The sequence below is a fragment of the Monodon monoceros genome, unplaced genomic scaffold, assembly GCF_005190385.1.
Source record: "Monodon monoceros isolate NGI ecotype Baffin Bay Population unplaced genomic scaffold, NGI_Narwhal_1 Super_Scaffold_11, whole genome shotgun sequence".
Taxonomy (NCBI): Eukaryota; Metazoa; Chordata; class Mammalia; order Artiodactyla; family Monodontidae; genus Monodon; species Monodon monoceros.
Window position 1 is genome coordinate 60,139,330 of NW_021703767.1, and position 20,523 is coordinate 60,159,852.

The 20,523-nt window shown below is 38.4% G+C and overlaps 1 protein-coding gene and 1 pseudogene across 8 annotated transcripts in view; one reads left to right on the plus strand and one right to left on the minus strand.

Moving 5' to 3' along the window:
- CCDC191 (coiled-coil domain containing 191) overlaps nucleotides 1–20,523 on the minus strand; it is a 103,605-nt gene that overhangs the window by 27,224 nt on the left and 55,858 nt on the right. For 3 of the 8 annotated variants that reach the window (XM_029214462.1, XM_029214460.1, XM_029214465.1), the window contains 5 exons: nucleotides 14,423–14,868; nucleotides 13,500–13,612; nucleotides 10,636–10,718; nucleotides 10,329–10,358; nucleotides 9,782–9,883 (listed from right to left, as the gene is read on the minus strand). In XM_029214462.1, the coding sequence (XP_029070295.1) occupies nucleotides 9,782–9,883; nucleotides 10,329–10,358; nucleotides 10,636–10,718; nucleotides 13,500–13,612; nucleotides 14,423–14,868 (774 nt within the window). The remainder of the gene's footprint in view (nucleotides 1–9,781; nucleotides 9,884–10,328; nucleotides 10,359–10,635; nucleotides 10,719–13,499; nucleotides 13,613–14,422; nucleotides 14,869–20,523) is intronic. The other 5 variants (XM_029214466.1, XM_029214464.1, XM_029214461.1 and 2 more) reach the window with 3 other exon arrangements.
- On the plus strand, nucleotides 541–1,493 carry LOC114890732 (annotated as a pseudogene).

The following is a 20,523-nucleotide window of genomic DNA, read 5'->3' on the forward strand; positions in this document are numbered from 1 at the left end:
ACCTGCCCTTGTGGACCGTATAGAGGCCTCCTCAGCATCTAGCAGCTCAAATATCAGTTCTTCAGAGAGGCTTTCCCCATCTTGCTTTCCCCATTATATCTCTCCCTCTACTTCTTAGTTATTATCTTATTTATTGCCTGTTTTCCCCACTAGCATATAAGCTTTATGAGGGCAGGGCTATTGTCTGTCTTCTCCACTTCTCTAATATCTAGAACAATGCCTAGCACATAGTAGATGCTCTACATATATTTGTTAAATGAACAAATATGCTTGCTAAGCAATTATGAAAGACTTCAAATCTTGCCTGGTCTTCTCTGATAAATTTATCTTTCCACCATAAACTTCATCAACTGTCTATTAATACAAAGCATATTTACACAGCCATAAAAGTTACTGCCTGGTAAGTATTTCTAGAATACTTTTAATAAAAATAAAGCAATGGGATGTTAAAAGGAATTTAGATTATCTTAAAAAGATCATTGTGTGAGACCTGTGACTGGCCATCTTACTGCTGCATCTGATAGGCTATCCTGTCAGGGTCACAGGGATATTAAGCCACCACTTGGAGCATCACTGACCATGCTGCCATAGGTGGTACTTCTGCCATTGCTTAAGTGGCCCCTCTCTGAAGAATGCAGTACTTGTAGATACAGGCAAATTGCAGGTAACAAGAATCTTTCACAGAGGGCAGCCATGTCTAGACCTTGAACCACTTCTGTTTTGTTTTGTTTTGTTTTTTGGGGTTTTATTTTTTGGCCGTACCATGCGGCTTGTGGGATCTTAGTTACTCGACCAGGGATTGAACCAACGCCCTCAGCAATGAAAGCATGGAGTCTTAACCACTGGACCTCTAGTGAATTCCCACCTCTTTTTTTTAAATATGGAGGACAAATTTGTCATGGGCTTATCCCTGAGGAATTCTTCCAGTTCTGTATCCTAAAACTGGTATCACAGAACTGATCTTGTGTTTTCTACCCAAAGAAATATATGTGATTGCTAGAGACCTTTATCAACAGTAGGGTTGCTCATCTATGTAATTAGAAAGATGTATGGTACCTCTGTCGGACAATTTGCTGATAAACTTAATGAGCAAAAACAGTCCAACTAGAAGACAGGAAGCAGGCTTCCATCAAACACATCCAGGATGCAACTGATTTGGACAAGCCACAGCAGGCACTGGTTGAGAAGTGTCATTAACTTTTTTGATGTTCAGAGGAATAACACTGCTATGGCCTGGGAGGTTGCTTACTGGTAACGGCTATATAAAGTATATAGGAGGTCAAGAATCACCTGTGCAGAAAATGGTGCATCAAAAGGAATACAACCACATGATAAACTGGGTAGAAAAACACATTGTGCAGAGCATCTTTGCTCAGAAGCAAAAGGAGACAATTGCCAAGTGCATTTTAGATCTAAAGCTGCTCCCAAAGAAAGCTCAAACAAGTCAGTCTATAAATGCATCCATCTCAATTGAGACAGCTACAAACAGCTGATTTACTAAATGGAAACTAGTCTATGTGACAAAATCTTTTTGTCTGTTGTTGTAGACTGAACTTACATTTTACCTTTCATAAAAAAGAAAAGATTTGGGCTTGGATAGTGAGAGAAACAGAACAACCTATTGGCCAGTAATGTATTTCTCATCCCTCTTGCTCTGTATAAGCAGTTTGCTTCCAGCAAGAAACAAGCTGGACAGATAGATAACAAATTAATGACTTTTTATGAGCCAATCAGAGAACTGAAGCCATCCCCAAATCTGGAGACAGGCACCTTCAGTGAGACACAACACCCAAGCATTTGCTTATCTGAGGCAGAAGCTACCCTACACCATGAGCCAGTAAGATCATTAAGCTAGAAATCTGGCTAACTGCTGAAGGCCAAGGGTGGGCCGGCATGAGAAGGGTGAAGCTCCTGGGGGGTCACAGTCATAGGGAGGTTCCTACCTTTTTGCTCTAGGAACTCCACCAGGCTCTCACAGAGAGGATCAGGGAAAATCTGGATTAAAGTCCCCACCGTGGTTCTAGCTGGGGGAGAGGAACAGCAACCACTGCAAAATCTGCCCCTACTCTTCTCCACAGCTTCATCTGCAAGCAGCGCCACCTGAAGGCACTAGTGTAATGCCACTGCAGCTGGGGGAGGGGAACTCTGCCCAGACCAGCCTCCCTATCTCATTCAAGTGAAGAAGGAACCTCACAGAGGGAAGGGCTTTAAGGTCACAGACCAAGACAGTGGATACTGAAAGAAGGGAACACAGGGGCAGGGAAAAGCTCTGCCCCTAGAGTAGGAGCAGAAATTCTTCCGAATGGCCAATACGGTGCACTCCCAAGAGAACGTTAGAGAATGCTCCCCTCATCCACACACCAGCACGCTAGCAAACCTCTAGTAATAACAGAGGAGTACAGCTGGAGGATTGCGAGAGACAGGTTTTCTCAGGGAACAGCACAAAGGGAAGACCTAAAGCCAAAAGAGAGGACAAAAAAAAAGTCACTAGTGAACACTGAAGTCTATGGTGCCCATAGCAACAACAAACCTCAACAATGGTAACCATAGCAACAACAAACTTCAAACATAGCCCAACGCCTGGCTACATTAACACAAATCTCCACACTAAAGGGCCATTTATCTCAGTTTCTATTGCCCTGTACATGTCTGGCTTTCAACAACAAAAAAATCAGACATTAAAAGACAAGAAATAAACAAAGTCTGAAAAGATAAAGCCATCATTAGAACAACACTCAAATATGAAAGATGTTGGAACTATCAGAGAGGAAATTTTAAATAACTTATGATAATATTAAAAGCTCTAATGGAAAAGGCAGTCATCATTCAAGATTAGATAAGTAATCTTAGCAGAGATATGGAAACTATAATAAGGAGTCAAATGACAATGCTAGAAATCAAAAACACACGGTAATAGAAATGAAGAGGGCCTTCAATAGGCTCATCACTAGACCTGATACAGCTGAGGAAAGTATCAGGTTACTTGAAGTTGGGGCAATAGAAATTATATAAACTGAAAAGCAAAGAGAAAAAAAAGAGTGAAAAAAAACAACAGAGCACTGAAGAGCTGTGGGACAATATCAAACAATGCAATACAAGCGTAACTGGAATCTCAGAAGGAGAAGAAAAAATGGGGCAGGTAAAATATTTGAAGAAATAATGGGTAAAACATATCCTAAAATTACAGACACAAAACCACATACCTAAGAAACTTAGAGGCCACCAAGCAAGGAAAACAAACAAACAAACAAACTTACTATACCTAGACATATCATATTCAAATTGCCAAAACCCAAAGACAGAAAACATCTTGAAGGCAGCTGGAGGAAACCAATCGTACCTACTCTTATGGATTTAATGTTTTTGTTCCCCTCCAGATTCATATGTTGAAGTCCTAAACCCACACCACCCACTGCCCCAGTGTGGCTGTATTTGGACATGGGGCCGCTAAAGAAGTAATTAAGGTAAAATGAGGTTCTAAGGGTGGGATTAGTGTCCTCATAAACAGAGACACCAGAGAGCTCACACACTGTCTCTCTCCCTCTCTGTGTACATGCACCGAGGAAAGGATGTGCGATGACACACTGAGAAGGTGGCCTTAACCATGCTGTCACCCTGATCTTGGACATCCAGCCTCCTGGATTGTGAGAATGTTAATTTCTGTTGTTTAAGCCACCTGCCCTGTGGTATTTTGTTATGGCAGCCTGAGCAGACTACGATATCTACAAAGGAACAAATATAAGAATTAAAGCAAACTTCTTGCCAGAAACCAGACAAGGAAGAAGACAACAGAATGACATTTTTAAAGTGTTGGAAAAAAAAAAACTGTAAAACCAGAATTCTATCAATATACCCTGTGAAAATACCCTTCAAAAAGGAAGGAAAAATAAAGAATTCTCAAACAAGTAAAAACTAAGGGAATTCATTACCAGTAGACCAACCCTGTAAGAAATGTCAAAGGACATTCTTCAGGCAGAAGGAATATGACATAGCTTAAAAACTTAGACCTACACAAAGAAATAAAGAGCACCAGAAATGGAAGAAATGAATGTAAAATATAATTTTCAGCTTATTTTTAAATACACTGAAATATAACTATAAAGCAATAGCAGTGACAAGGTGATGGGTATTTATAATATACATAAAAGTAAAATATATGACATATATGACAATAATGGTGAGAGACTCAATCTTCCCCCTGAGATCCGGACTAAGGCAAGGATATCTTCTCTCAGTAGTATTCAACCTTGCACTGGAAGTGCTAGCTAGTACAGTAAGGTAAGAAAAAGAAAGAAAAGGCATACAGATTGGAAAGGAAGAAATAAACTGCCTTTATTGGCAGACAATATGGTGGACTATGTAGAAAATCCCCCCCAAAAAATCTACCAAAAAACTTCCTAGAATGAATAAGTGAGTTTAGCAAGGTTGCAAGATACAAGGTCAACATACAAAAATGAACTGTGTTCCTACCTACTAGCAATGAATAAATGGAATCTGAAATTTTAAAAAGATGTCATTTGCAATAGCACCACAAAAATAAGTACTTAGGTATAAATCTAACAAAAAATATATAAGATATGTGGAAAGCTATAAAATACTCATAAACAAATCAAAGATCTAAATAAATGGAGAGCTATATCATGTTCACAGATTAAAGACCCAATGTTGTTAAAATGTCAACTCTCCTGATTTGATCTACATTCAATATGATCCCAATCAATCTCAATACGGTCCCAAATGTAGCAAGCTTTTTTATACAAGTTGACAGGATTGCCAATTTATATAGAAAGTACAAGAAACTAGAATAACCAAAACATTCTGAAAAAGAAGAATAAAGTGGAAAAATTCACATTGTGAGACTGAAAGATTTACTATAAAGCTACAGCAATCAAAGATAATGTGGTACTGGCAAAGGACTACACATAAAGATGAACAGAACAGAATAGAGCCCAGAAATAGTCCCACATAAATGCAGTCAACTGATTTTTGACAAAAGTATAAATGTAATTCAATGGAGAAAAGAGAGCCTTCTCAACAAATGATACTGGAACAAATGGATGTCTATATGCAAAACAAATGGATGTCTATATACTTTACACCTTATGCAAAAATTATCTCCAAATGGACAACAGATCTAAATGTAAAACATAAAACTATAAAACTTCTTGAAGAAAATATAAGAGAAAATCTGAGTGACCTTGGATTTGGAGATTAGTTTTTGCATACAATACTAAAAGCACATCCAGTGAAAGAAAAAAAAAATCAATAAATTGGACTTTATCAAAATTAAAACTTTTCCTCTGTGAAAGTCGCTGTTAGGTGAATTAAAATACAAGCCACAGACTGGGAGAAAATATTTGCAGTCACGTATCTAGTAGAGGACTTGGTCCAGAATATATAAAGAACTCTTAAAACCCAGTAAGAAATAATAAGATAATAAGCAATAAGAAATAACAACTCAATAAGAAAATAACTCAATTGAAAAATGGGTCAAAAAGATCTGAACAGACACTTCACCATATAAGACATTTAGAAGGCAAGTAAACAAATAAGATGCTCAATATTATTTGTTGTTTGGAAAATGCAAATAAACACCACAATGAGATACCACTCATGACACACCTATTAGAATGCTTAAAATGCAAAAAACAAGCAAACCAACCAACCAACCAACAAAAGGACAATAACAATTGCTGACAAGGATGTGGAACAAGAGGAACTTTCTGGTGGGTATGCAAAACAATGCAGCGACTTTGGAAGAGAATTTGGCAGTTACCTAAAAAGTTAAACATAGACTTAGCATACTACCCAGGAACCACACTTCTAGGTATTTACCTAAGTGAATTTAAAACTTACGTCTAAACAAAAACCTACATGTGAATGTCTGTAGCAGCTTTATTCATAATCGCTAAAAACTGGAAGCAATATTAACAGAAGAATAGAGAAACAAATTATTTCAGAATAAAAAGGCTATTTTTAAAAAATGGCCTTCAGCATATAAATAAAAAGGTTTTGAAGAATTCTAAATAACAAGTGAAAATACTCATGATAAAGTCCTAAATGAAAAAAGCAGCTTAAAAACTATATACACCTACACACACAAATTATCAACTTAATTAGTAAAAGAGAGAGATGCATTGAGATAAAAGAACAGAAGTAAATATTCTAAGATATTAAGAGTAGTTACCTCATAGATTATTTTCCCCCATCTTTTTTGTATTTCTCCGGTGTTCTACAATGAACAGATACGAGAGGAGAAATGTTCTGTACTGTGTATTTTTTAAATGGTCTCACTTCTTTACAGTAGCATGCCCCCAGTTCTTCATGAGATGTTGCTGGCTGCTCTATAAAAAGGGTTCTTTGGTCAGCCATATGTGACTGCTTGGCACACTGTCCCTCTTCTGGAGACTCATAATACCTGGTAGGATGTTAAAGGTTCTGAGAAGGCAGCTAATAATGAAACTTGTTTAACTTGATTTTTTTAACCAGCATTTACCAAATTTTTTTGACCATAGAATTTGTATTTTCTCAAAACTACTTAATATCTCAGGAACTACTAGGATTACACAGAACACATGTTGGGGAAATGTTCGCTTAGAACCCCTCTGGTAGTTTTTTTTTTTTTTTTTTTAATAGTAATCTTTTATTTATTTATTTATTTATATATTTATTTTTGGCTGTGTTGGGTCTTTGTTTCTGTGTGAGGGCTTTCTCTAGTTGTGGCAAGTGGGGGCCACTCTTCATTGCGGTGAGCGGGCCTCTTCACTATCGCGGCCTCTCTTGTTACGGAGCACAGGCTCCAGACGCGCAGGCTCAGTAGTTGTGGCTCACGGGCCTAGTTGCTCCGCGGCATGTGGGATCTTCCCAGACCAGGGCTTGAACCTGTGTCCCCTGCATTAGCAGGCAGATTCTCAACCACTGTGCCACCAGGGAAGCCCCCCTCAGGTAGTTTTTAAGGGAAGTAACTGAGCTGTTTCTGGAGATTTCTTTGGCTGATTTAGCAAAGGATGAATTATATATGCCTTTTGCTCCATGGACAAGATGACCCATTATGTGGATACCAGTCAGCCTCTTCCCCCAGCCACTGCTGTCATTGCCCAATGGGCTCATGAACAAAGTGGCCATGATGGCAGGGATGGAGGATATACATGGGCTTATAAACATGGATTTCCCCTCACCAAGGCCAACTGGCTATGGCCATGCTGAGTGCCCAATCTACCAGCAGCAGGAGAAACTAACACGGAGTCTTCAATACGGCCCCACTCTCCAGGTTGATCAGACAGCTGTCAGGTGGCTGATTATATTGGACTGTTTCCATCATGTAAAGGGCAATGTTCTATTCTTACTGGAATAGACACTTACTCTGGATATGGACATGCCTTTCCTCCCTGTAATATTTCTGCCAAAACTACCATCCATGGACTTACAGACCATCCCTGGATTTACGGAATGCCTTATTCACAATGATGATTTCTGCACAGCATGGCTTCTGATCATGGAACTCACTTTACAACAAAAGTACAGCAAAGGGCCCATATGCAAGGAATTTACTGGTCTTATCATGTATCCCACCATCCTGAAGCAGCTGGCTTGCCAGAATGGTGGAATGGCCTTATGAAGACTCAGCTGCAACACCAGCTAGGTGGCAGTACCTTGTAGGTCTGGGGTTAGTTCTCTGGAAGTCTGTAATATGCTCTGAACCAGCATCCAGTACATGGTACTGTTTCTCCCATAGCCAGTATTCATGGGGTCCAGGAAGCAAGGGGTGGAAGTGGGAGTGGCACCACTATAACTAGCAAAATTTTTGCTTCTTTTCCCACAAATTTATGTTCTGTTGGCCTAGAGGTCTTGGTTCCAAATGGGGAAATGCTTCCACAAGGAGACATAAAATGATTCCACTGAACTGGAAAGAATGCCACCTAATCATTGTGGGTACCTCATGCCTCTGAATCAACAGGTAAAAAAGGAAGTGCTGGCTGGGGTGACTGACCCCGGCTACTAGGGGCAATAGGACTACTACTCCACAATGGAGGTGAGGAAGAGTATTCCTGGACTATAGGAGACCCCTTAGGGTATCTCTTAGTATTACCATGCCCTGTGATTAAGGTGAAAGGAAAACTACAACCCAATCCATGCTGGACTACTAACGGGCCAGACCTTTCAGGAGTGAAGGTTCAGGTCATCCCATGATTAGCAGTGATGCTTGCTGAAGACAAAGGATAGAGTGGGTAGTGGAAGAAGGTAACTATAAGTACCAGCTACATCAACTTGACCGGTTACAGAAATGAAGACTGTAATGGTCATGAGTATTCCCTTCTTATTTTGCTATGAATATGTTTGTGTGTATATGTATCTTGTTTTCTTTCCACTCTTATTCCCTAATCATGTAACATAAGATGTATTGACTTTGTGTCGTGGTTAGCAAGGAGAAGAATAAACATCATTCAAGGACTTTACCTCTTCTTCTGGGGAAGGGGTGTTCATGTTCAGTTGTATGCAGGATAGTTGTATCATGTTAGGCAGAATTATGATCTTGTTGTTTATTTGGAGACTAGGTATGGTTTAGGGAGATGTCTGTGGGTGCCAAGTTGATAAGGCATGGACTTATGATTTTATGTGTCAACTTGACTGTTCCACAGGGTTCCCAGATTAAACATTTCTGGGTGTGTCTGTGGGGCTGTTTCCAGGCGAGATTAGCCTTTGAATCTGCTGACTCAGTAAAGCAGGCTGCCCTCCCAAATGTGGGTGGGCATTATCAAGTCCTTTGAGGGCCTGAAGAGGACAAAAAGGCAGAGGAGGGAGGAATTTGCCTGTTTTTTGCTTCTTGCCTGCCTGTTGAGCTGGGATATTGGTCTTCTCCTGCCCTTGAACTGGGAATTATACCACTGGCTCCTCTGGTTTCAGGCCTTTGGACTTGGACTGGAATTACTGGAATTACCAGCTTTCCTAGGTCTTCAGCTTGCAGACAGCAGCTCCTGGGACTTCTCACCTCCATAATCCTGTGAGCCAGTTCCTCATAATAAATCTCTTCATATACATATATCTTATTGGTTGTGTTTCACTGGAGAACCCTGACTAATACAGTTTCCAATTCAAATCCTTCTTCTGTGAAAATACTTCTGATTCCTGTAAAATCTTCATGGATCTGGCCCTGTTCATATAACTCTCTTGATCTCTTTTGGTCTGTGAGGCACAGGACAGCATATGCTTGTACTATATTCTCTCTGACAGGTGTGTATTTTTAGGCCTTATCTTTCCAACTAGAATTTAATAACCTTGAAAGTAAGAGCTTTATCTCTTACTTCTTCTGTATTTTCTTCCATTTGTTCATTTGTTTGTCCATTCATTTTTCATCCATTCAGTAGATTTTCTGAGTTTCTACCACTAGCCAGTTCAATAGTGAGTAACATCTGAGCGCTCCCTTTATTCTTAGGGAGATTACAGTTTAGTTGGGGATACAGAAATGAATAAGATAATCAAGAAACAGATACATAATTATAAGCCCTGGTAGTACTTTGAAGAAGATATACTCAGAGTCCATAAAGGGGGACCTAAGCTAACTCTGGGTAGAGAGGAAGGTGGGACAAGGCAGGAAAGGCTAACCATGTTGAGTTAAGATCTGAGGAATGAATAAATTTTCATTAAATAAGGTAGAGAAAGGGTGGAGGCGAGAGAAGAGTGTTCTAGACTGAAGTTCTCCGGAGGGAAGGTGCACAGGACCACAGGATTGCACACAACAGGCTTCAAAGGACAGGTGGCTGACCAAATAGAAACTACTAACCATTTTCTTCAGTCTCTTCTCTTCTCGTTTTTTCTCAAGCTGAGCCTCCTTTTCTTCTGCCTCCCTCTTCCGACGCTCCTCCTCTTGGGCCTTTAACTGGGCCTGATCAAGATTAGAATTTGTAAAAATCAGAACCCTCAATTTGTGTGGAAATAAGATCTTTTATGTTGAGGAAAGTCAAGTATCTACCACAGTGCTCGCCCAGTCTCTGGAAGAAGCCTGCGCTTTGTGTTAAAAGTAGAAAGCCTGACCAGCAGGTGGTCAGTAGTGTAACCTAAATGTTTCTCCAAAAGAATTCTCTTCTACTTGGGAAGATGAGACTAAGCATGAATAAGACCATTAACTTTTCATTACAAAATGATTAGTTTTTAGTTCTTATTTTCATTTATGAAATACTAGGTCCAAATTATATATAGCGTAAGAAAAATTTTTCTTCCATTTCACCAAAAAACCCCAAAGCTGTTAGAACTATTTATTTTTTCTTAGTAGGTACAAAATTTACTTCTGGCAGTCCAGGTCAAAACTTTGGAAGATAAGAATTACTCACCTTTGTAAACTTATCAGGTTGGACATTTACCTGTAACACATTAGTCTTGGTTATGTGTAAATCTCCTAAGTTGCCAGCTCCCAACAACTTTCATAATATTTCCTTCCTGCTATACTAATGATGCTGATGTTTTTTCCCTTCATTTTCCTAAAATTATCACAGAGTTCAGGCCAGGAGGCAAAAAGCCATATCCAAAGTTGGTGTTACACTATTGCCTTAACGGTCTTAAACAAGCTAGGTTTCATCTTTTAATAAAGACCTATACAAATCCTTTTTCTTGCTTCACTTTGCATTCTTGATTTATTACCAATTTCTCCTCTTCTTTTTTTTTCTTCCTCTCTGCCAAGATCCGCCTACGTTCAGCTCGCTGAACTGCTCTCTCTTCCATGGCTAGAAAATAGTAATGGAGATCCAATATAAAAAATATAAGGAATGCTGCAAAAGAAATGTCTCCATTTTATAGTAAAATTTAGTGTTATTGTTAAAAGTTTTCTTTTAAGTTGAATGTTCACAATCTCAGAAATATATGTGTGTGCATAAAATTTATATAAAAATATAATTACAGGGCTTCCCTGGTGGTGCAGTGGTTGAGAATCCGCCTGCCAATGCAGGGGGCATGTACAGGTTCGAGCCCTGGTCCGGGAAGATCCCACATGCCGTGGAGCAACTAGGTCCGTGTGCCACAACTACTGAGCCTGCACTCTAGAGCCCACAAGCAACAACTACTGAGCCCACGTGCCACAACTACTGAAGCCATGCACCTGGAGCCCGTGCCCTGCAACAAGAGAAGCCACCGCAATGAGAAGCCCGCGCACCACAACGAAGAGTAGCCCCCGCTCGCAGCAACTAGAGAAAGCCGTGCACAGCAACAAAGAACCAAAGCAGTCAAAATACATAAACAAACAAATAAATAAAATTAAAAAAATATATATATAATTACAAAAACTGTAGGTATACACACACACACACACACACACACACACACACACACACACGCCCTACAAGTTAAAGACCTACAATCCCATCCTCAGCAATGATGAACAATTTGCAGATTATGTTTTTGTTCACATTTCTATTAGAATAACTGTTCACTGGTTTAAACAAGATAATCTGTCTTGATGATACTTTTAGTACGTGAAACCCAGAAACCAGAATTTTAATCTGATAATTCTTTTAATGAATGTAGAAAACTTTAATTACATCTAACAAATACTCTGAGAATAGAATCACTCCTCAGATCCCACTGAGTTTGCTACTTTTTCCTAAGTCACTATACATATGTCTGTATATGTAACAACAATGACAACAAACAAACTGAAGTTTGGGGTCATAATGATTACATTTTTAAACTAGCTTTAAGGCCTGGATATCCAGATGGACAGGAAATGGAATCGTACTAGGCATCTGAAGAACTGGCATCTGAATGAATTCAAGTGTCAGACTCCTGTTCTTGACAGTCTATTAAATATCCATCCAAAACAAGCAAATGTGCAAGATGGCTTGACAATACGACTCTGTAACCAGTTGGGGTTTCATAGGCAGGGGGGCATGGGTGGGAAGAGTATCAAGTTCTGCTCACCTAAGTCAGCCAATGGTTACTTTCGGTTCCTTGTGCTATGTTACAGAGAAGAAAATTTAAGTCCAAGTTTCAAGAATTAATAAACAAAAATCTCACCAGGCTATTTCTTACAGATATTAAGTGTCTGCTTTGCTGGAAAAAGAATAGTGGGTTTGGCACAGATGGCAGGAATGAGACTCTCTTTAAGGGGGCAGAAATAGACTAGAGGATTAAAGTGAGAGAGCCCCGAGAGGCAGAGTCTGTGGTAATATGGCCTTTTTCCATCTTTTCTAGAGCCAGTCATTAAAGACTACTTGAAAAGTAACCAGGTGTTCTAAAACATGCAAAGTCTTTGATCGGATAATAATTTTTTAAAAATAATCACACCAAACTGGGCATTTCCTGAGCATCCTCACTGGTGGACAAAGAGGGCATAAACTGCTGACCTGGAAGAGAGTCAATGTAAAGATGGCTGATTTCTTCATTAACAGGGATGGACTTCAGGCACAGTGTCCTTCAGGTGACATCACTTCCTGTTAGGGCAGCAATCTTACCATAGATGAAAGATCAGATTTACAAACCACAATGTAATTGTCAAAATGCCTACCACTTCATATAAACATATGTTCAGTGCATGACTAAGTACAGAGTAAAAACAACTGGCAGATTCACTAGGGGGGTTCTAAGGAATACTTCTGTTCTCATAGTATGGTTTGGTTTAAATAATGATTTCTATGCACATCAAGAATGTTATTAAAATGTCTGGTTTGATTTGTAGAGACGTGGATGGACCTAAAGACTGTCATACAGAGTGAAGTAAGTCAGAAAGAGAAAAACAAATATATATCAATGCATATATGTGGAATCTAGAAAAATGGTATAGATGAGCCGGTTTGCAAGGCAGAAATAGAGACATGGATGTAGGGAACAAATGTATGGACACCAAGGGGGGAAAGTGGCAGGGGGTGTGATGAATTGGGAGATTGGGATTGACATATATACACTAATATGTATAAAATAGGTAACTAATAAGAACCTGCTGTATAGCACAGGGAACTCTTCACTCCACTGTACAGTAGAAACTAATACAACATCGTAAAACAACTATACCTCAATAAAAAAAATGTTTTTTTAAATGTCTGGTTTGTGGATTTCATTCTAAAAGCCTATCATCAAGGCACAACCCATTATAAAATGATGTAATAACTTGATGTGGATTGCTGTAAACTGATCAATATTTTAATGTTAACAAAGTACAGTGATAGGTGATCTTTATCAGGTTTATTCTTAGCAGCTACATGGAATTTTTTATTTGTGTAATTGTTCCATTTCTAAAATCACAATCCAAATTACAGAAAAATGCTTAAACCTTTCAGCAATGTTTTGTTTGTTTGTTTTTGTATTGGCTAGGAAGACTAGAAAGTTTGGCAAAAAGGGTAGGAAAAAGTCGTGGCGTTCTCTGGTGTATCCACTTCTCATGTGTCTACCCATCTTAGACTTTGACTAGGTTCTGCCGAGTCTCAAAACCCAAGAGTTGCCAGGATTCAGTCCCAACACATTCTACTCCAAGAGGAAAGATAACCACAACCAAGGCCCCACCAAGACAGCCCTGCCTTTCAGTATGGGATGGGGTGCCATCAGCTGCCTTGGATTCCTTCTGGGTCCAGACAGAGAACTTCGGGAGTCACTTCTACTACCTTCAGTCCCAGGAGAAGCAACAGGTGAACTGCGGGAAAAAAAAAGGAACAGAATTCAGACCAATGACCAGCTTCATTCAAAGCCCTTGCATCTGAGGAACTCAACACCTTTTACAAACGTTAATTAATCCTCACTTTCTGAAATAACTATGTATTATTATACCCATTCAGTAAATTGGTGTAATGAGGTGTGGAAAGGTCGAGTGATAGGCCTGAGTCTACAATGTGAGTCAGGCGCTCTGATTCCCATCCCAGTGCTTCAAATCAATACATCACCCACTTCTTATCCTACCATTTATCACACATACTGAGTATGTCACAAGCATGTCTAAAACCATCTTAAATAGCTTTTGAGAAATTTGGACTCTAATTCTAGGCTCAAAGATGTTTACTTTTATCTCAAACAACTACAGACTTAAGCTAGGTAACTGGCCATAACCAAGGGCTGCTCCATTTGGACCTGATATTGTCTGACCTTGTTCTCAGCCCTAAACATACTCAGAAATCCAGAAATTGAGTTAGAGCAAGTAAGCATTTTTCTCTTTTACTGGTATAGTACTGCTATAGTATAGACAGAGCTCCTCAGACAAAGGCAGCCACCATACAAATGCTAACTATATAACGGGATCCTTATAGGCAGCCACTTGCCTTACATACGTTTTGGTACCTGTCACATACCAATCACCATGCACGGGGATTCTCTGCTTTGCGAGTGCACAGTAAAAGAAAAGGAGTAATTATAGAGTCTGGATGCTGGGTAAAGTTCAGGAGCCTTTCGATCACAAAGTAAAAAACCCCAAATAAAGAGTCCAAAGAGTGCTCTGATACAATGGACATACTTTGGAAGCACCTGGCAGGTTCTTTTTCGTTCATCTTCTCTGGGGTTTGAGAGTAGGCAGCTCTGTGTGTCAGCATGCCCTGCTGCCCGCCGAGCCTCTGCCAGCCGCTGGTTTTCCCTCAGCTCCAGAATTGTTTTCTGCTGTTCCTGAAGTTTCTTCTTCTGCTTTTCAATCAGCTGTTGCTGGAAGATGTGGCGGTTATGGAAATGACCCATGCACATAGGTTCTGCTTTCTGGCTGCTGGTTCTGAGCTTCTCTTTGTTGCCAGGCTGTTGGGAGGGCTCAGCCTCTAGGGCCTTGTGCGGTTTAGTGTCAGATGTATCCAGAGGGACATTCTGGAGGGGAACCTGCAAGATGTCCTTTGTTGGTCTTCCTAGGTGGGGGCTGGGCACATAACCATTGGTCCCCAAGGGAGGCTTTTCCCACAAAGAGGGGACGGCAGCCGCCTGAGAGAGAAGGAACGTGTGATAGCTCAGCTATTTAAAGGACTGTACTGGTGAGATCCAACTCTACCTGGTCAGCACTGTTCTGTTTAATGGCACAACTGCCCTGCACCCCAGCCAGAGCTGCCCTGTGCTCCTGGCCTGACCATCTCAGAAGCCACCAGCCTTAGCTCTGTGAGTCACTCTTAGAACGTGCCCTGCTGCTCACCACAGAAGCTGGTGGAAGAGTGGGTACAATCATACGAACCACTGCCATGGCCAGGATATGTGGAATCGGAAAAATGTGCTCTTAGAAATATCTAATTTGGATAGTTTGTTTGTGAATTAGGCATGATTACTCCAGATATATATTCCAGGAATTTAATCTGCATGAACTGACCCTGAATTTTGCAGGAAATTGAAAATATTGTGGCAAAGTATATACTGTTTCTCAAGAATGTTTGAAAACTAAGGAATAACTTTACAAATCAATAATAGCTCTTTAATAATAACAATAGCTCTTTATTTTTTATTTTTATTTATTTTTTACATCTTTATTGGAGTGTAATTGCTTTACAATGGTGTGTTAGTTTCTGCTTTATAACAAAGTGAATCAGTTATACATATACATATGTTCCCATATCTCTTCCCTCGTGCGTCTCCCTCCCTCCCACCCTCCCTAACAATAGCTCTTTAATAAGAGCTCTTTCAATGTCTCTCTTGCCACCAGTAAATTAATCACAGGGTTTTTGTCTATTTCAGGATCAAGGCCTAGATTAAAGCATACAGCTTTAATCCAGCTATTCCCAAACAATTTATTTATGGGAAATATTTGCAAGCCCACGATCACTGGGCAAACATCTGCATTATATAAGAATAATGCTACCTAATAATATTTTGTATTAGCATATGGCTTAATAGTTTTCAAAGCTTTATCACATAAATCTCATTTAACACACTGAGGTGTCATACTCAATTACAAATTCTATACAGATGGGAAAGATGCAGAATTCTTAATCAGAAAAATTTATCCTGGCTAAAATGATGTCACAGTTAAAATGTTTCTTCAAGAATAGTTTGATTCCATGCTCTAAGCTCTGATCAGTTTTTGATTCTGTCACCTGCAGTGGTGTAAGGAAAAAAAGTACTGTGAACTGTCTTATTATCTTAGAAGCTTCTAGCTCTAACAGGGCGCCATATTTGGGAACTCAAAGATATTTTTCAGAATGATGGAAATATTTTCCATAGACTCAGCCAAAGTGAAAGATGTGATATATGGAAGCTCTGAAATGTTAAATATTTTAAAAAATATCTTTTATTTCAGAAATGTCAGTGGACATTTATTCATGAGAACACCTGCTTAAGCAATTTAGCGTCAAGCAGGGTTTGTGTTTTAGGCCCTTTTAAACTTTGTGGTAATGATACATTATTAACCCAGCAAGACTGTAAAAGCCTTGAGTACAGCAACAAGATTTCTTTTGGATCATGGTAACTTTTTAAGGTGAAAATAAGAGAACGAAAGAAAATCTTAATGGTACAGACTGTACTTAATAGAACAGGACTGAACAGTCTGGCTCAATTAGAGAAAATCACCTATTAGCTAACTGATAATTTCAAAAAATTTCAAGGTATAAGATATGGGTTTATGCGTTCCTGTGACTGTACAATTAATGAACATCTAACTATAGATTTTATATTGTCATTTGTTCATGTTACACTATATACTCTGGACAAGATCAGAATTTATCAGTAAACTACAGAGTCTATTATAGCCTTTTATTTTAATTTGCTCTATTTTTCACAATTTTATCTTGATAAAATCTTTTGTCTTGACTTCAGAGATCTGGAGACATTTCTCTTGAGTCTAAATTATATATACATTTAGTAAGTTTTCTGTTTCATGCAGGTAACAAAAGATTTTCTGCTGACATTTTCCGTTTGAAGATAATAGTGGAACTTTGTGAGGTAAAAGGTTCCACAGAGCTATTGGGTGGAACCGATAAGATTCTCTTGGGTCTCAATGGAAACAAGATTATCTAACTGACATAAAGTTACATAAATTGCCTAGGGGAAGGGACCAAATAAGCATCCTCATGATCCCCCTTTGTTGAGACACTAAGCTTAAATTAAGCTTAAATTAAATTAAATTAAGCTTAAATTAAGCTTAAATTAAATTACTGGCAGTAATAACAATAATCACAATAAAAAGCAAGGCTGGGAATCATCCAAGTGTTCAATTTAACTTCACACATTTGAGTTAAGTATTGATACTTAAAGGCATTATGTAGAAGGTGGCAGGGGAAGGGTTGGGGGAAGGATAGATTGGGAGTTTGAGATTGACATAAACACACTGCTATATTTAAACAGATAACCAACAAGGACCTACTGCATAGCACAGGGAACTCTGCTCAATATTTTGTAATAACTTAAATGGGAAAAGAATTTGAAAAAGAATCAATACATGTATAAGTATAACCAAATCACTTTGCTGTACACCTGAAACTAACACAACATTGTTAATCAATGATACTCCAATATAAAATAAAACTTAAGAAAATGAGTTAAATAGGTTTCCCTACAGATTAATAATTCTGAACTTAGAGCACAGAATTTAAAATAAATGTACAATGTAAAAGAATGAAATTAGAACACTCCCTAACACCACACACAAAAATAAACTCAAAATGGATTAAAGACCTAAATGTAAGGCCAGACACTATCAAACTCTTAGAGGAAAACATAGGCAGAACACTCTGTGACATAAATCACAGCAAGATCCTTTTTGACCCACCTCCTAGAGAAATGGAAATAAAAACAAAAATAAAAAAATGGGACCTAATGAAACTTAAAAGCTTTTGCACAGCAAAGGAAACCATAAACAAGGCAAAAAGACAACCCTCAGAATGGGTGAAAATATTTGCAAATGAAGCAACTGACAAAGGGTTAATCTCCAAAATTCACAAGCAGCTCATGCAGTTCAATATCAAACAACCCAATCCAAAAATGGGCAGAAGACCTAAATAGACATTCCTCCAAAGAAGATATACAGATTGCCAACAACCACATGAAAGGATGCTCAACATCAGTAATCACTAGAGAAATGCAAATCAAAACTACAATGAGGTATCACCTCACACCAGACAGAATGGCCATCACCAAAAAATCTACAAGCAATAAGTGCTGGAGAGGGTGTGGAGAAAAGGGAACCCTCTTGCACTGTTGGTGGGTATGTAAATTGATACAGCCACTATGGAGAACAGTATGGAGGTTCCTTAAAAAACTAAAAATAGAACTACCATATGACCCAGCAACCCCACTACTGGGCATATACCCTGAGAAAACCATAATTCAAAAAGAGTCATGTACCACAATGTTCATTGCAGCTCTCTTTACAATAGCCAGGACATGGAAGCAACCTAAGTGTCCATCGACAGATGAATGGATAAAGAAGATGTGGCACACATGTACAATGGAATATTACTCAGCCATAAAAAGAAACGAAATTGAGTTATTTGTAGTGAGGTGGATGGACCTACACACTGTCATACGAGTGAAGTAAGTCAGAAAGAGAAAAACAAATACCGTATGCTAACACATATATATGGAATCTAAAAAAAAAAAGTAGTTCTGAAGAACCTATGGGCAGCACAGGAATAAAGATGCAGACGTAGAGAATGGACTTGAGGACATGGGGAGGGGGAAGGGTAAGCTGGGACAAAGTGAGAGAGTGGCATGGACTTATATACACTATCAAATGTAAAATAGATAGCTAGTGGGAAGCAACCGCATAGCACAGGGAGATCAGCTCAGTGCTTTGTGACCACCTAGAGGGGTGGGATAGGGAGGGTGGGAGGGAGACGCAAGAGGGAAGAGTTATGGGGATATATGTATATGCATAGCTGATTCACTTTGTTATAAAGCAGAGACTAACACACCATTGTAAAGCAATTATACTCCAATAAAGATGTTAAAAAAATAAATAAAATAAATGTATAACTAGGAAAGTTATTTGTATTCAAATATGACAAATAATTAAAAACAAAACAAAACAAAACTTAACTGTATATAGTACCAAACACCATAAATAAACCAAAAAGACAAAAAAAACAATGAAAAAAACCTGCAGAATATATAATAATAAAAGCATCAATAGTCTTAAAAATATAAAGAGCCCCTATAAACAAGAAAAAGTTATATATTCAAGGATAAAAATGGATAAAAGGCATCACTATTCATCTTTCTATACCCATTTTCAGATACATATATATATGTAAATGGAAAATATAAAAAATGTTTAACCTCACTAGTAATAAAAAATGCAAATGTTGAAGCAATAGTAACACAAAAAATATTTTACTTGTCAACTTGGCAAAAATGATAAATATGTTATCAGGCAGGAAAACAGGTACTTCTTTGACACAACCTTCCTGGAAGGGCAATTTGGTAAAAGTCTTTAAAATATGCATTCTATTTTTAGGTATTTATCCTAAGTAAAGCCTTATGGATGTGTGCAAAGACTTAGCTACTTGTTCACTGAAGCTCTGTTTATAATAGTGGCAAACTAGAAGCAACTTAAATGTCCAGCAACGAAAAAGGAGGTATACAGTCTAGCTCGTGGTTCATTATAGAATTTCATGCAGCCATTAAAAAAGATACAGAATGACAGTCCTTAACCGGGGGTTATTCATCAGGTTCACCTGTGGAACTTTAAAAAAAGTATGGTGCCCCACACCCAGAAATTCTGATTTAGTAGAATTCTGATTTAGTAAATTCTGATTCTATGTTATACTCTCAGTTGGGAACTACTGTTGCAGAAGTAGATTTAGTGACACAGAAAATTCTCGTTATATTGCAGAAAATAATTTTAGAAAAACAGATTATGTTATTATTAAGTAGAAAAATCTATTCTCATCAAAGTGGGTACAGAGGGAACATATCTCACCATAATAAAAGCCATTTATGATATACCCATAGCCAATATAATACTCAATGGTGAAAAGCTGAAAGCCTTCCCAGTAAATTCAGGAACAAGACAAGGATGCCCACTCTCACCACTTCTATTCAACACAGTATTGGAAGTCCAAGCCACAGCAATCAACAAGAAAGAGAAATAAAAGGTATCCAAATTGGAAGAGAAGAGGTAAAACTGTCACTATTTGCAGATGACATGATTCTCTATACAGAGAACAATAAAGACTCTACACAAAAACTATTAGAACTAACAAATGAATTCAGTAAGGGGACTTCCCTGGAGGTCCAGTAGTTAAAACTCCGTGCTTCCACTGCAGGGGGCATGGGTTTGATCCCTGATTGGGGAACTAAGATCCCGCATGCCATGTAGCATGGCCAAAAAAAAAAAAAAAAAAAGGAATTCAGTAAGGTAGCAGGATACAAGATTAACATACATAAATCTGTTGCATTTGTTAATACTAACAATGAAATATCAGAACAAGAAAGCAAAAAAGAAAATCCCATTTAAAATTACATCATATTGGCACAATACTGTAAATCAACTATACTTCAATAAATAAATAAATAAAATAAAGTTGTGTCCAAAAAAACCCCCAAAAACCTAGGAATAAACTTAACCAAGGAAGTGAAAGACCTATACACTGAAAACTACAAAACACTGATAAAGGAAACTGAAGGTGATTCAAAGAAATGGAAAGATATCCCATG